The 14,953-nt window shown below is 44.9% G+C and overlaps 1 protein-coding gene across 11 annotated transcripts in view; it reads right to left on the reverse strand.

Moving 5' to 3' along the window:
• Window positions 1-14,953, reverse strand: part of AP3B1 (adaptor related protein complex 3 subunit beta 1) — a 269,201-nt gene that overhangs the window by 3,546 nt on the left and 250,702 nt on the right. For 8 of the 11 annotated variants that reach the window (XM_070056312.2, XM_051837574.3, XM_051837573.3 and 5 more), the window contains one exon: window positions 10,214-10,352. The exons of 2 other annotated variants lie outside the window; for them this stretch is intronic. In XM_070056312.2, coding sequence (XP_069912413.1) covers window positions 10,214-10,352 — 139 coding nt within the window. Of the gene's footprint in view, window positions 1-10,213; window positions 10,353-14,170; window positions 14,206-14,953 lie in introns of all 11 variants that reach the window. One more of the 11 variants, XR_016220329.1, reaches the window with a different exon arrangement.

A 14,953-nucleotide genomic window follows, 5' to 3' on the forward strand; every position in this document is an offset into this window, starting at 1 on the left:
GCAAGGTCAGCTTGGTCACTTACCTCCTAAACTTCATGGCTGACCCGACTGCCTGCGCTTCCCTCATGCTCACACCACTCGGACAGTGGGTTCTCACTTCCTGGCTTCATCTGCTCCCTTGGGCAGCTCCCTGGGATGTGGACACTGAGGCCTCTTGAGAAGTCCGTGCACTTGCCCAGAGACATGCAGCGAGTGCACAGGCGAGCAGGGGCTCAGGCCCAGCGTTCGGACTGAGTCCCACACACTCTGTGAGTGTAGACGAACACGCACCCCGAGCAGCAGCTTTTTTCGGGGTCTTCCCATCTATCTAATGTGTGTAGAGTCTATTGTTCCTACTTGAAGGAGGAAGATCTTCCCCTTCAAAAACTGGGTACTTGACTTTGTATTATGCAATTCAGAGCATCTTGAATTGAGTCCCTGTTGTAATTCTTATCTTTAAAGACCTAAGAATTTTTAAATATCAGCAACCTGTATTCCCTCAAGAGTCCCCAGCAATATGAACCTTTTTTGAATGGAGCTGTGACACAGGGAGCGACTACGAGGAGGCCAGTCAACCTCGGAAAGCAGTAACGCCACAGATGAGAGCGAGTACGCGGGATGACAGTTCAAGATGTATTGCCTGTGTACGGCGGGCTCCAGGTCATTAAAAGGATACCATCTAGGTATTTTTCATAATTTTTCATTTCATTCTATCACCAGGCACTGGTTGTTTGTAATCACCAACTGAGAAGGTATAACTGTTTGGATATATCTGCATTTCATCTTATTAATATCTTTTTCTCTGTTATCTCTAGCAACTGATATTTAATCTTTGAGGCCTGTAAGAATTCTTAAGATTTAAGAAAAAGAACAGAAGCAGGTTGCTAAAGCTAAATGAAAAAATGTTTCAATCTTCTCAAAAAGTTGTTTTGCCTTAACTCATGTCAGAATTATGAGAATAGGCAAATAACAAGAAAATTGAACAAATATGTTACCCATAATACACAAATTCACTCCCTCATTGTGCCTAAACCATGCTTTTTCTGATCTGAGAAACTGGCTACAGATTTTGTTAGAAGGAAAGGAATCCTACAACTCAACTGTTGCAGCAATTACAATGTTAAGAACACAACATGACTTCAACATGTTTATCTGGGAGGCTGCACCAGCCTCCAGGGCATTTGGGAACACAAAATTCTTTACGGAGAATCAGACATGTAACACCAACGCAGCTGCTGAGACATGATTCTGCTGCTCTTGGATGGTCTCCCTGCTTTCTGGTTTTTCTATTCTGAGCTCAATTTTCTCGTGCTTTCTGTTCTACTGGTTACCAGGAGCTGTGACAATGGCCCGCTCAGGCTAAAACTTTTTTTTCTGCTCTGTACATGAAGCCTTCAATTACTGCCTGCTGAAGCAGACAGAATCCTATTAGTAAGAAAGACGATCACAGGGTGCAGTGCCCTGCCCTAGCTGTATAAAAATAATTAGTCCAAAGTTGACAGATGTGTAATGAAGTCGCACAATCATTATATGTAAGAAATACTGGTTTGAATAAGCCCCTAAACATCAATACCAAAGCATGGTGATTGGGAGTGTTATCTTCTAAAGGATTTAGGATTATAAATCCTTATATTATCTTGGGGTGATATAATAGCACATTTTAAACTGGCAGAGAATTTGTTAAGTTGTAAAAAAATTCTATTTTATTTACTATAGGATGATAAAGTTAAGTTTATTATACTACTGAATCAATGATGAAAAAATACACGATTCAAGTTTCAAGAATTTAAAAGCAATGTACTTCCCCATATTTTCACAAAACTGACCAACAACAGTATTTCCCCTAACATACAAATAGAAGCATTAAAGCCAGAAATAAGTGACCATCATAACTGAGGCCTACTTTCCAATCTTTAGAGATGGCATAAAAAACATGTTCCACATTCTCAGGTCAATGATGAATTCTTTCTTTACAAAGAGACGTTCGAATAATCTGTGAACTTCCTCAAAGACAACATAAAATATCCCGTTTTTTTCAGAGCATTTCTGGTTTATTTGGTGGGGGTACGTAAGTTAGGTGTTAAGAAGAGAAAAAGAGAAAACAAACACACCCCTACCCCATTATGATTCTTTACACAATTCTGAACACAGAAAAAAACCATCAAAATACCCTTCTTTCATTTTTATATGAAAACAGTTAATATCCACTCGTCAAACTACTGCATTCGAGGATGTGCCCTCACAAACAGTGAAATTAAATACAGCTTAGACACAGAATGCTTCGGAGATTAGTGGGCTGCGCAGTCTGGCTGCTCAGGAAACGCTCAGCTGTGTCTGCGACGTGAAAACATCCGAGGGCTGCACTCGCTTTTCAAAGGAGCTGCTCCGGGGCCTGCAGAGCTCTAGGCAGACAAAGAAACAGTGCTGCCCTCTACTGGGCAGTGCCGACCGGCGCGAGGGCTCTGCTCAGAGACCTACATCGGTTCCTCACCTGCTCGTCCTGTTCCAGATGCCAACGTTGCCACACTGTAGAAAAGAACTACACCTAGCATCCCTGGTATTCCAGCAATCCCTGACATCTTTCTAATATATAAATATTATATTTAATTATATTATATTTAAAATAAAGATATTTATCTGTTCATACCAAATTTTGTGTTAGGGTGGATGAGGTGGGCTGACAGTAGGATCAGTGGGTATAGATAGCATCAGGGCACCAAGACATTACATGTTACTTGATAAGTACAAATGACTTTCCATTATGATCCTGCAAAATGACTCGACAGTTACCAGGGTAAAAGAAAGAAAACAACCGACAAATAGAAACAGTAACCCCAGAGTTAATCAATCTAAGAACAGAAGAAAGGGAAATACTGGACTCCAACAAGTGACTACACCATTTATGCCTGTAACCCTAGCACTAGGAAAATGCATCACAAAGGTCTTAGAAAATACTGAGGAAGTTACATACTGCAGACCTTTCAAGATATAAAAATAGACACAATAGGAAAGGTTGGATGAATTCAAGGCACAGAAACAAAACCACGTGGGGCAGGTGGCTGTCATGGCGGTTAGGACACTGCGTGGGACATCCATGTCCTCTGTCAGAGTGCCCAGGTTCAAGTCCCGGCTCTGCTTCTGACTCCAGCTTCCTGCTGAGGTGCACCTGAGGAGGCAGCAGTGAGGGTTCCAGTGCTGGGTTCCTGCTGCCCTCTCGGAGACCTGGACTGAGCTCCAGGCTCCCGGGCTTTGGCCTGGCCAAGACCAGCTACTGTAAGCATATAGGGAGACTCAGTGGATGGAAGATCTTTGTCTCTCTCTGTCTTTCAAATGAAGTGAAAAGAAATGAATACAAATTTAAGAAAATAAACAACTTGTTCTTTAAACAGTCTTTACTTGTATTGGTAACTTACAAAACCGAGTGCCCAGTTGCCATGGACACATTGTTCCATGCATGGTGCCACATTTTTCCAAATAGTTAAGGACTTAAGTTACAATAGTAGAAGCATTTATTCTTCTAAGACTATATATATTCAAAACATGCAGGTCAAAAAGTAACAGGGTAAAAGAAACCCCAAAGCATTAATTAAGACACACGGGAAGAAAGGACCCATGTACTGAAGGTAAGTTAACAGTTAAAGCAAAAGCGGAGACAGCCAGCAGAGGTACAGTATCCTATCCTCTCCCAAACATCCCTTTATAGGGTCAGTTTATGTGTGTGTGTGTGTGTGTGTGTGTGTGTGTGTGTTTTGACAGGCAGAGTTAGCGAGAGAGAGAGAGAGAGAGAGAGGGAGAGAGAGAGGTCTTCCTTCCGTTGGTTCACCCCCCAGGTGCTTCCTCCTGGTCTCCTATGCGGGTGCAGCACCAAAGCACTTGGGCCATCCTCCACTGCCTTCCCAGGCCACAGCAGAGAGCTGGACTGGAAGAGAAGCAACCGGGACAGAACCCGGTGTCCCAACTGGGACTAGAACCTGAGGTGCTGGCGCCACAGGTGGAGGATTAGCCTAGTGAGCCACGGCGCTGACCAATAACCCAGTTTCTATCCTGCTGCATGAGCCTCCTTCCTAACCCGCATGTAACTTCTCGCAGAGATCACAAGAAAGTCCTCCTGGCCCTAGAGAACCCAGATTCCACACTTGTGCCTGATTCCATCTCCTTTAAAACACATTAAAACCTGACCTTTCCTTTCCCAATCCATTCATCTGCTGGTTCACTGCTGTCTTGTCCTTTATATATATTTTATTGGTATTAATTAATTAGTATTACCTTTTTAAAGAAACATTATTTATTTGAAAGACAGAACTACACAGAGAGAGAGAGACAGAAAGAGATCCTCTATCCACTGGTTCACTCCCCAGATGGCCACAAATGCCAGGGTTAGGTCAGGCTAAAGCCAGGAGCCGGGAAGTTCTTCCAGTCTGCCACGTGGTAGCTGGGGCCCAAGCACTTGGGCCATCTCCTGCTGCCTTGCAGAGCGGCTGGGGCTCAAACCAGTGCTCCAGTTTGGGATGCCAGCACTGCAGACATCAGCTTAGCTCTCTCTGCACAATGCCTGCCCCTTTTAATTTTTAAGCGGTGTACCTCTGCCAAAATACTTAAAACGGCACGAGTGGTAATAAATGTCCACTGACACCTGACTGGGGAGATGATATGATGCAAGAGGCGCGGAGGCAGCTGTGGCTCAGCACCACTGGGCTGCTGTGTGGGGAAGACCAGTGTCCTCATCAGGCGCCTTGCCCCAAGGAAGTCAGGTTTCTTGTCTTCTTTAAAATGTAAAAAACAAACAAAACAGTCTAGAACTTCCAGTTGTGGCAACAGATTAAAAATATTTTAGGGGCCAGTGCTGTGGCATAGCGCATAAAGCTGCCATCTACAGGCTGGCATCCCATGTGGGCACCGGTTCGAGTCCCAGCTGCTCCACTTCCGATGGCGCTCTCTGCTATAGCCTGATAAAGTGCTGGGTTACAGTCAAGGACTGCCTCACGTAAAAAGACCCTAGTTCAGTGGGGACACAGGCAGGGGTTATAAATAATAACCGAACAGAAAAACGACCATGTAAAAAATACTGCATAAAATTCTCTTCAGGCTGTGAACCATGAATACAGTTTGTCTTTAGACTTTGGTCCCATTCCCAAGATACCTCATTCTACATACGCAAACATGCTAACATTTTTTTAAAAATCCAAAATCCCAAACACCATGGTTCCAAGCATGCCAGGTCAGGATACTGAACCTGTGTCCTTTGGCTCTCTGAGCCTGTCACTCATTTAGAACATTAAAACCCAATGCCACATAATCTAACAGTAGGTACACTTTCTCCATGGATCTTCAAGTATTAGCTTCATAGGAAATGTTCCTGGGATTTGAAGTACATTCTATAAAACTTGTACTCCTTTAATTGATTTTTTTCTTAATGGGGAACATTTTCTGCTGATGTGTCAGGGACCATTTTCTACTACGTGCTAAATTAAAATTTCTGCTTTATACTACTACATACTTCTGCATATTAACTGAAGTTCACTTTCTGTTAGACAATTCTTGTACTAAGTATTTCTTTACTTGATATTTAAGGTAAAGATACTCAAATTTTGAAATGTAATGTGGGGGCCGGCCGGCACTGTGGCACAGTGGGTAAAGCCACCACCTGCAGCGCCAGCATCCCATATGGGTGCTGGCTCAAGTCCTGGCTGCTGCACTTCCTATCCAGCTCTCTGCTTATGGCCTGGGAAAGCAGTGGAAGTCAGCCCAAGTCCTTGGGCCCCTGCACCCACGTGGGAGACCTGGAAGAAGCTCCTGGCTCCTGGCTTCGGATCAGCACAGCTCTGGCTGTTGCAGTCAACTGGGGAGTGAACCTGTAGAAGACCTCTCTCTCTCTTCTCTCTCTCTCTCTCTCTGCTTCTCCTTCTCTCTCTGTGTAACTCTGACTTTCAAATAAATAAATAAATCTTTAAAAAAAAAAGTAACATGACTAAATTAGTTTAAACCATGCAATAGGAACTTCACTCATTAAACACTTAAAATATACTAGCACTTACTAAAATTCCTGTAAGAAAAGATCCTGAAAAATGACATAGAATACAGGCTAGTCAAGAGCAATTTATCACACCGAAAATGTTAACCTTTTAAAGTACCAATAATCAAAGTTTAAAAAAATTCCAAACTGACAACCTTTACTCGAAGCCAGCAGCAGTGTGGCTTTGATGCTGCTCCTCAAAAACTCCCAAGAGCGGCTCTCGAGGCAGAACCAAGGGAGTCATCAGGGATCTCACAGGGAGAGCAGTTTTCGTCACTAACCAGCACTACGTGCTCAGCTGTAGGGAAACTCATCAATCCCACAGGGTAACAGACTTGAACTCCAGCTCAAGACACCAATGCATCTCACTAAAATGGTAAACTGTTTATTATTCTAAGGCGAACAATATTTGCTATTTTATTTTAAATGGTATATATTTTAGCATTAGTTTTTATTTTTGTTTTAATTGCTGTGAGCATACAAGATTGGCAGAATGTGTGTCAGTTGTGTCAGTTTGTATGTGTAAAATACAAGCAACTTTAAATCTTTATTACCTGAAGTTTTCTGAAATTTAGAACATGACTACAGTCATATGTTAGCTGTGAAAGCAAATGTAAAATATTTTCAGTTAAATATGGTAGGACTTGAGAGGCAGCATCACAGGTGTGTCGCCCGCTCTGTACCCGAGCATGACAGGTGTGTCGCCCGCTCTGTACCCGAGTGTCACAGGTGTGTCACCCGCTCTGTACCCGAGCGTCACAGGTGTGTCTCCCGCTCTGTGCCCGAGCAGGACAGGTGTGTCGCCCGCTCTGTACCCGAGTATGACAGGTGTGTCGCCCGCTCTGTACCCGAGCATGACAGGTGTGTCGCCCGCTCTGTACCTGAGCGTCACAGGTGTGTCGCCCGCTCTGTGCCCGAGCATGACAGGTGTGTCGCCCGCTCTGTACCCGAGTGTCACAGGTGTGTCGCCCGCTCTGTACCCGAGTATGACAGGTGTGTCGCCCGCTCTGTACCCGAGCATGACAGGTGTGTCGCCCGCTCTGTACCCAAGCGTGACAGGTGTGTCGCCTGCTCTGTACCTGAGCGTCACAGGTGTGTCGCCCGCTCTATACCCGAGTATGACAGGTGTGTCGCCCGCTCTGTACCCGAGCATGACAGGTGTGTCGCCCGCCCACTCTGTACCCGAGCGTGACAGGTGTGTCGCCTGCTCTGTACCTGAGCATGACAGGTGTGTCGCCCACTCTGTACCCGAGCATGACAGGTGTGTCGCCCGCTCTGTACCCGAGTGTCACAGGTGTGTCGCCCGCTCTGTACCCGAGCATGACAGGTGTGTCGCCCGCTCTGTACCCGAGTATGACAGGTGTGTCGCCCGCTCTGTACCTGAGCGTCACAGGTGTGTCACCTGCTCTGTACCCGAGCATGACAGGTGTGTCACCCGCTCTGTGCCCGAGCATGACAGGTGTGTCGCCCGCTCTGTACCCGAGCATGACAGGTGTGTCGCCCGCTCTGTACCCGAGCATGACAGGTGTGTCGCCCGCTCTGTACCCGAGCATGACAGGTGTGTCGCCCGCTCTGTACCCGAGCGTCACAGGTGTGTCGCCCGCTCTGTACCTGAGCGTCACAGGTGTGTCGCCCGCTCTGTACCCGAGCATGACAGGTGTGTCGCCCGCTCTGTGCCCGAGTATGACAGGTGTGTCGCCCGCTCTGTACCTGAGCGTCACAGGTGTGTCACCTGCTCTGTACCCGAGCATGACAGGTGTGTCACCCGCTCTGTACCCGAGCGTCACAGGTGTGTCACCCGCTCTGTGCCCGAGCATGACAGGTGTGTCGCCCGCTCTGTACCCGAGCATGACAGGTGTGTCGCCCGCTCTGTACCTGAGCATGACAGGTGTGTCGCCCGCTCTGTACCCGAGCGTCACAGGTGTGTCGCCCGCTCTGTACCTGAGCGTCACAGGTGTGTCGCCCGCTCTGTACCCGAGCATGACAGGTGTGTCGCCCGCTCTGTGCCCGAGTATGACAGGTGTGTCGCCCGCTCTGTACCTGAGCGTCACAGGTGTGTCGCCCGCTCTATACCCGAGTATGACAGGTGTGTCACCCGCTCTGTACCCGAGCGTCACAGGTGTGTCACCCGCTCTGTGCCCGAGCATGACAGGTGTGTCTCCCGCTCTGTACCTGAGCGTCACAGGTGTGTCTCCCGCTCTGTGCCCGAGCAGGACAGGTGTGTCGCCCGCTCTGTACCCGAGTGTCACAGGTGTGTCGCCCGCTCTGTACCCGAGCATGACAGGTGTGTCGCCCGCTCTGTACCTGAGCGTCACAGGTGTGTCGCCCGCTCTGTGCCCGAGCATGACAGGTGTGTCGCCCGCTCTGTACGCTGCAGTGGCCTGGTGCCTCCCTCAGCTGCAGCTGACAGGAAGAGCAGGAACATTCAGCATGAGTTTGCATGCGGCCTCTGCCTCCCACAGGCAACTATAAAAATAGTTCCTACTTGTGTATCTCCCTGGTTCCAGCATGGGGAATGAATTGCCTGGAATTTTAATCTAAATCAATTGAAAAGGCAAATTCAAGGCAAACTATGCCTTACAAGTATACCCCATGGTGCTGGGCATCTTTTCTCAGCCTGTTTCCCAAGGGAATACAGCTGTCCTGTTAGCTGCCTCTGAGAAGTTGATCTTTTTTCCTGAAATGTGCAAGTCTGCTATTGCCCTTAGGAAAATTAAGAGCAAAAGCCCACTCAGAAAACAAAAAGTAACTAGAAGCTCTAAATAAGCAATGGTGACCTTACGTCGTTTGTACAATATACAAGAACTCACGACGACAAGTCTGCAGGGTACAGGTACCACAGGCATCTTGAACAGGTACAGTTTCATCCTGATTATAAGTTAGGGTTGACACACTACATTTCGGTAGTTTAGTAATTTCAAGGTTCTCACAAATAAAAGAAAAACCACACCCAAGAAAGTAAGAATTGGGATGTAAAGCAGAAACAATTCACAGAGGAAAACCCAGAAGGGAGGTGCTTGTTTCACTGAAGTCTCTAGTCACTCTTTCCAATGAACACGGACCGTCAGACACGATGACCTCACGTCCACGCTGCTGCTTTACGGCCATCCACTTGAGAAAAACAAAGCTTGTCATAACTAAGAAATGAAGAGACCTTTTGAGAAGCTAACTCAAGGAACCGCCCTCTTTCTTAAATCCTGGCAGGACGTACTCTGACTAGCCTTGTCACGATCAGCAGGACGCGGCCAACTGCCGGCCGAGCAGCTCTTCGATGCCACGCCTGTGTCCTCCCAGACGCGCGGCATCTCAACCCCCATTTCCCATGAAGCCCATAAGGAGACAGCTGAGCTGGCCCAACAGTATCACGCCCAGTGATGGCTGAAAACCCTTGTCACCTTTAGCCCTTCTTAATACGGAACCTGTCCTGCTTTTGTGCTAACTGAAAAAAAAAATTTTTTTCCAAAGGTCTGAAGACCTTCCCGTTGATTCTAAATCTATCTTCTATGATTAACAATTGCGCAGGGAAGGGCACTGCGCATGCAGGTGATGTCAAGGCAGAAATACGCCACGCGATGGCTTGTGACGGGCGCTATGCTTTCAGAGGACTGCACAGCAACGGCACACCTTGGGGTAGGGAGAATTATTTTTGTCTTCACTTTCATTTAAAGCCACTGGCAAACATATTAATCACATTTCCCGCTGTCTTTCAGGACAGATGACTTGCATCTCATGCTTCAGGTGCTTGGTGTGGCGGCAGCCCTAAGCTGAGAACCCCACGGCACGCTCGGCACCACCTTGCGTATCGCTCCCAGAAGCAGCCCCGAGGACTGCTGTCCAAAGATGGCCCGTGCAAGACCCAGCGTCCCCCTTTCCAGCCGGAAAGTCCAATGTCACCGCTTCATGAGACCGCTCGTCTCAGAAATCCACGGCACTGGAGAAACGAGGTAAGTTCTCAACCACCTCATGAAAGGTATCTCGGCAAATTACTAAACTACCGTACAACGAGGCTGTACTGTGCATCCTTCATGAACGGCCACACCAGAATAAGCACCGTCAAGATGCCATGAAATGGGGGAAGAGGGCTTTAACCCAAAATCGTCAACCAAATACCCCGACCAGACAAAGGGGAGGTGCACTTGTATTTAGAGCATACTGTTTCCAGAGAGAACAATGAACTGGAAATTCTTGATTTCTACACAGGCCTTGTGTTAGCGAACCTACCTGTGCAGATGGTCTTGGCCAGAAGGAACCGCACCTACATTGGCGACATTCACAACCTTCTGAAGAATCACAGAGGGGGTGAAATCCTGGGGTGTGGCGACGATCAGAGCAGAGGTTTCATTCATTCCAGTGAGCATGCCTGCAGAAGGAAAGCAGGCCCCTTTCACCATTTCTTCAGGAAGAGCGCTGACCGCTTTGAGTTCACGGCCAAACTTTAAAACTGGTTACAACCAAATACCACTTTACAGTTAAAGTTACAAGCTAATTATAAAATTAAACGGTAACTACTCAAAGATTTTCAAAAATCCTCGTAGTGTAACAAAATGTATAAAAATTCAGTAAAAAAGGCAAGATTTAATAAATCCAGTATTAAGTACTAGAGGATGAAAGTTTAGATTCACAAGGTAGAATTTCAGCTCTAGTCCCTTTACAATATACTCATCTGGGCTACACACACTATGAAGAACAGTTGAACAGCTTTTACGTCTTAAGATTTATCCACTCGTGCACACAGACAATCATGATTTTTTCCTATCATTCAATAGCCTCTCCCGGCCGAATGCTGCAGCAGAACAGAGCACAGTGATCCTGGAGCGGGCAGCGGGGTTACCTAACACAGCGCCCCAGTGTCAGGTCAGGCACCTCAGCAAGAGCGGAAGGCTCTGGACGGTGGTGTGGTTCTAGAACACGCACAGGTGCCTAAGCCAGTCCTAGCAACAGCGTTGCCCAGTGAATGACTACAGCTGCCTGCAAACACACTAACTGAAACTTCTGAAGTAAAGAGTTTGAAAACAAAGGGGAAAAAAAGTGACTGTGAATAGAAAATCTTAAAGGCATTTCAAATAATGTTTTGAACAAAAGTCGAGCAAAATCAAGAACAAAACCATTCAGAATTAAGAGAAGATGTGCTTATAAATATAATCATCTCAGGTAAAAATGTACAGTGAACAAAATAAGTACTGAACAAATACTTGGAACACATATCTAAATTTAGTACCAGGGTTAAAAAAAATCAAAACAATTACAATACATAGCATCTACTTGGAGCTGTGATAGAAATCGTGAGGACCTAATATTATCTACCAAAAAGTGTGCTTGTGAGACATCTGTTATGTGAACAGTTTAGGAAAATGGCAAAATCTGATTTCATGTTTTCAAAATACCATACACCTTCAGGCTTATACACTTCATTAATTTGTTTATTGCAAATGTAACGTCATGTTAAAAAAAATCCTTACAATGAACAATAAGAAGGCACAAAAGCCTAACACGGTAAAAAGATTTACGCCCTCAGATGCAAAACCAAGCTATCCGCTTCTAACACGGGGCAGCTCTCACTATCCACTTTCAAACTGCGGGAACAGCATGTTCTGTCTTACAGCGTTTAACTTCAATATTAGGCAGAAGCTTTAAAAACTACACAAGCAGTCAGACGCTGCTTTTACGTGCAGCACGGCGGCTGACGGAACACTGCACTCATTTAGGGTTTAAACCTTCTCCATTAGGCGCTACCCAAGAGCAACTGCTGAACAAATGAATGCCACTATGTTTATGTTAAAAGCCTGCTTCCCGCAGCAGGTAATTAAAGGAAATGTTGTACAAAGCCAGTACTTTTGTCAAGCTCCTGTAAATGGAAAGATGGATAGCACTCAGAGAACTGAATGCATTGCTTCATATTTAACCTTAACACTCTTGTCATTAATGGTTTGTCTAACTTGTTCTATAAAAGACAAGGTACTGCTCCATTGAAGTAAAATTAAAAAAATCAACTAAACCATGCTTTTCAGAACAGAAGATTCATTATCGGCAGCTAATGTATTGGCATAATGCAAAGTAACATCCTATCAAGTAAGGCACACATTCAATCTGCCTTCCCACCCCCCTTTATTTTTAACTCATGCTGTTTTATTGTTATAGGCAATTTGTACCACTCAGCATGACAGTGTAAACTGAATCAAGATTAATTTACATGCAAAAGAACACTTAGGAGAGCAGCATGGTAAGCAAATGTATTGTCTCGATTGCTGAGGTGGAAAAAGAACCTGGGAGGAAAAAAGGTGCTCTAATTAAGGGGCATCAAATATGATTGCTTGTGGTAGTTAAGGGCCAGAAAACAGCAAATGTCTGACCATTTAAAGAATTAGCATCTTGCTAGCTAGGAACCCATGAGATGGATGCATAAATCATAATAAAATTAAGCAAACATTTTAGGTTTCTTAAATCACAGATATTTTTAAATGAAAATATATCAGCTAGTTTCAAATTAACAAGAAAGAAAAATATGCCAAAGCATTGTTAAAACTTTCTCCAATAAAAACAAGACTTTAAATCACCTCATAGCCTGCTCAGACATAACACAAGTAGAGATTGGGAGAACATTTAAAAATTCTCAGACCAAGAATTTGTGGCTGTGTTAGAATTTATCTAAATCTTGGTGCAGGCATGGAATAGCACTTAATTTAGGTTAATCATCTATAATTAACTGCCAAAATGTAAGACAAACAAAATAGGAAAATAAAATTCCAAAAGATTCTTCAAGGTTTTAGATTTGCAGTTTAAATCACAGGAAAAAATGAGTAAGAGGAAGCAGCCTGGAATAAATAACTGGCTTAGGCCTCTTAAAATGAACAATGAAGAAATCAAAATAAAACATTTTAAGTGAAAAGAGACCCGTACTATTCATAGTACTGAGGTTGTCTCAGAGCTAGACCATTAGCTAACTTTGCAGGGCTCAGAGCTCAGCAGTGAGAAGTCAGGCTTCCATGGAAGCCTCAGGGTGCGGGCAGCACAGGCATCCTGGACAGACAGAAGGACGGAAGCCTCAGGGTGCAGACAGCACAGGCATCCTGGACAGACAGCAGGGTAAGTCAGGGTTTCCTTTAGCGTTCTGGCTACCAACCTGGGAGCAAGCACTTTGCCACCGAACCACAAATGCAACTGGGAAAATGGAATAGGACCAGGCTATACACAGGACACAAAACTTTTTAGGAAATACTAATATGCAACAATGTTATAACCACTTTTAATCCTGTAATTTTTAATTATGTAATCTCTACAACCAAAACAGAACCATGTTCCTATTTCTTATTTATCATTTTTTCAGTTAAAGTCTAATTAATGCATCTAATGTACACACTAAATCTTAAAATACACATCCTGTGAAATGAGGCATTAATTATGTAAATTAATTTCACTTAAAACAGAAAAGCAGGTTAAAGCTAGTGAGTAACAATGTGTTCTTGCTTCCTAAATCTGACAAAATGTGAAGAAAGAAAGACTTATTCCAGTTTAGGGTCTGCCGCTCGTGCCCTCCAGGTGCCTCTGTGCCGTGAGCAGAGCTCTTCCCAGAGGACTTCCAAGTACGTGCACGTGTGAAGCTGAGAACTGAGAGCTCTGTTAACAGACCTGCTGCAACCTATAACTAAAACGCTGCTATTGAAAAGACTCTCTAAAACTGCGGTCCATTTGCCAGCATCAAGTTCCACATCAAGGAATGAATTCAGGAAGACAGAGAGAATGATACAGAAATGCCAAGAGACTGGCAAGGATTTACAAATACTTCATATACACAAATTTCCAAATAGCTTTATTCAGAGTAGCCTTTCTGCTCTATTAAACACAGCAAACAGCTGCCAGATTTATTCAGACAAATAATCAACAACCACAGAAGTAAAATGGCAGAAGAAAAAGGAATTTTGGCAACAACTCCACGGGGGACCGCCGCTATTCTCCAAGTGCGCCTCTGGTGCGCTCACGGTTCTGTATGGCTGGTCAGCGAAAAACCCCTCAGTCACAGCCGAGCACGAGGAATTTGATCGAAATATCAAGTATTCTAAACAAAGGCTGAAGGAGAGAAAGGGTTTATGATACTCGGCTGCTTTAGCTGCACTTTGAAACAAGGACGATGCCCTAACCATAGTAGCGCTAAAGCCGCTGAAGTCACTCGTGGTCACTCACCTGGGCTTGCTGAGCAGGTGTGAAGCAGAGGCAGGCTTTAGCCAGCAAAGGGCGAGAACAGCAAATACAAGAATCAATGCAGTTTGTCAAGATAACAATAAAGTCACAAAGGCACTTTCCTTCTACAGCAATAACTTCTGAGAAAAGCACATGCAAACACGGATTTAGTTACTCTTTTTATCACTTAAATAAGGCCAGAAGAAAAAAGAGCACTACTGACTTATAGTCTGGCATGAGATTTTCCTTGGGGATTCTTCTCCAACAGGTCTTTTTGACACTGTGGATCGCAAAACCCTCTCTGGCACTCGGATAACTAAGTGCTAGAAGCACGCCCCTCTCCGGAGTGTGCTACGGGCATCATTATGTGCCAAGGACTTTCAGGAAGCTTGACAGATATGATTTAGTGACACCAACAAGAGATCTTTGATAACACCCTCCAGACAAAAAAATTACCCTAGAATTACATAAAGTTTTAAAAACTGCTGACTATAGCAAATACGCCCTGGTTTTGTCACTGTTATCCTTCACACGCATGAAGTCAGTGTGATTCCCCCTCATTCCCACACAAAAACAGCCCCTTATTTTACTGGGAGGTGTGCTCAGTTGTGTGCGAGGACATCAACACTGCTTTTAGAGCTGCACTTTGAGATGCGGCTGACACATTCTGACAACGTGCCGTCTAAGACTGCAGTGAGGACTCTTATCTTGAAGGGGAAGGCATTCCAAAGTGTGCAGGGAAACACACATTAGCAGCACATGAGAAAGAGCTCTATAATGAAAACA

Source organism: Oryctolagus cuniculus, chromosome 14 (genome assembly GCF_051225735.1).
Source record: "Oryctolagus cuniculus isolate XC-2025 breed Fujian yellow rabbit chromosome 14, ASM5122573v1, whole genome shotgun sequence".
Taxonomy (NCBI): domain Eukaryota; kingdom Metazoa; phylum Chordata; class Mammalia; order Lagomorpha; family Leporidae; genus Oryctolagus; species Oryctolagus cuniculus.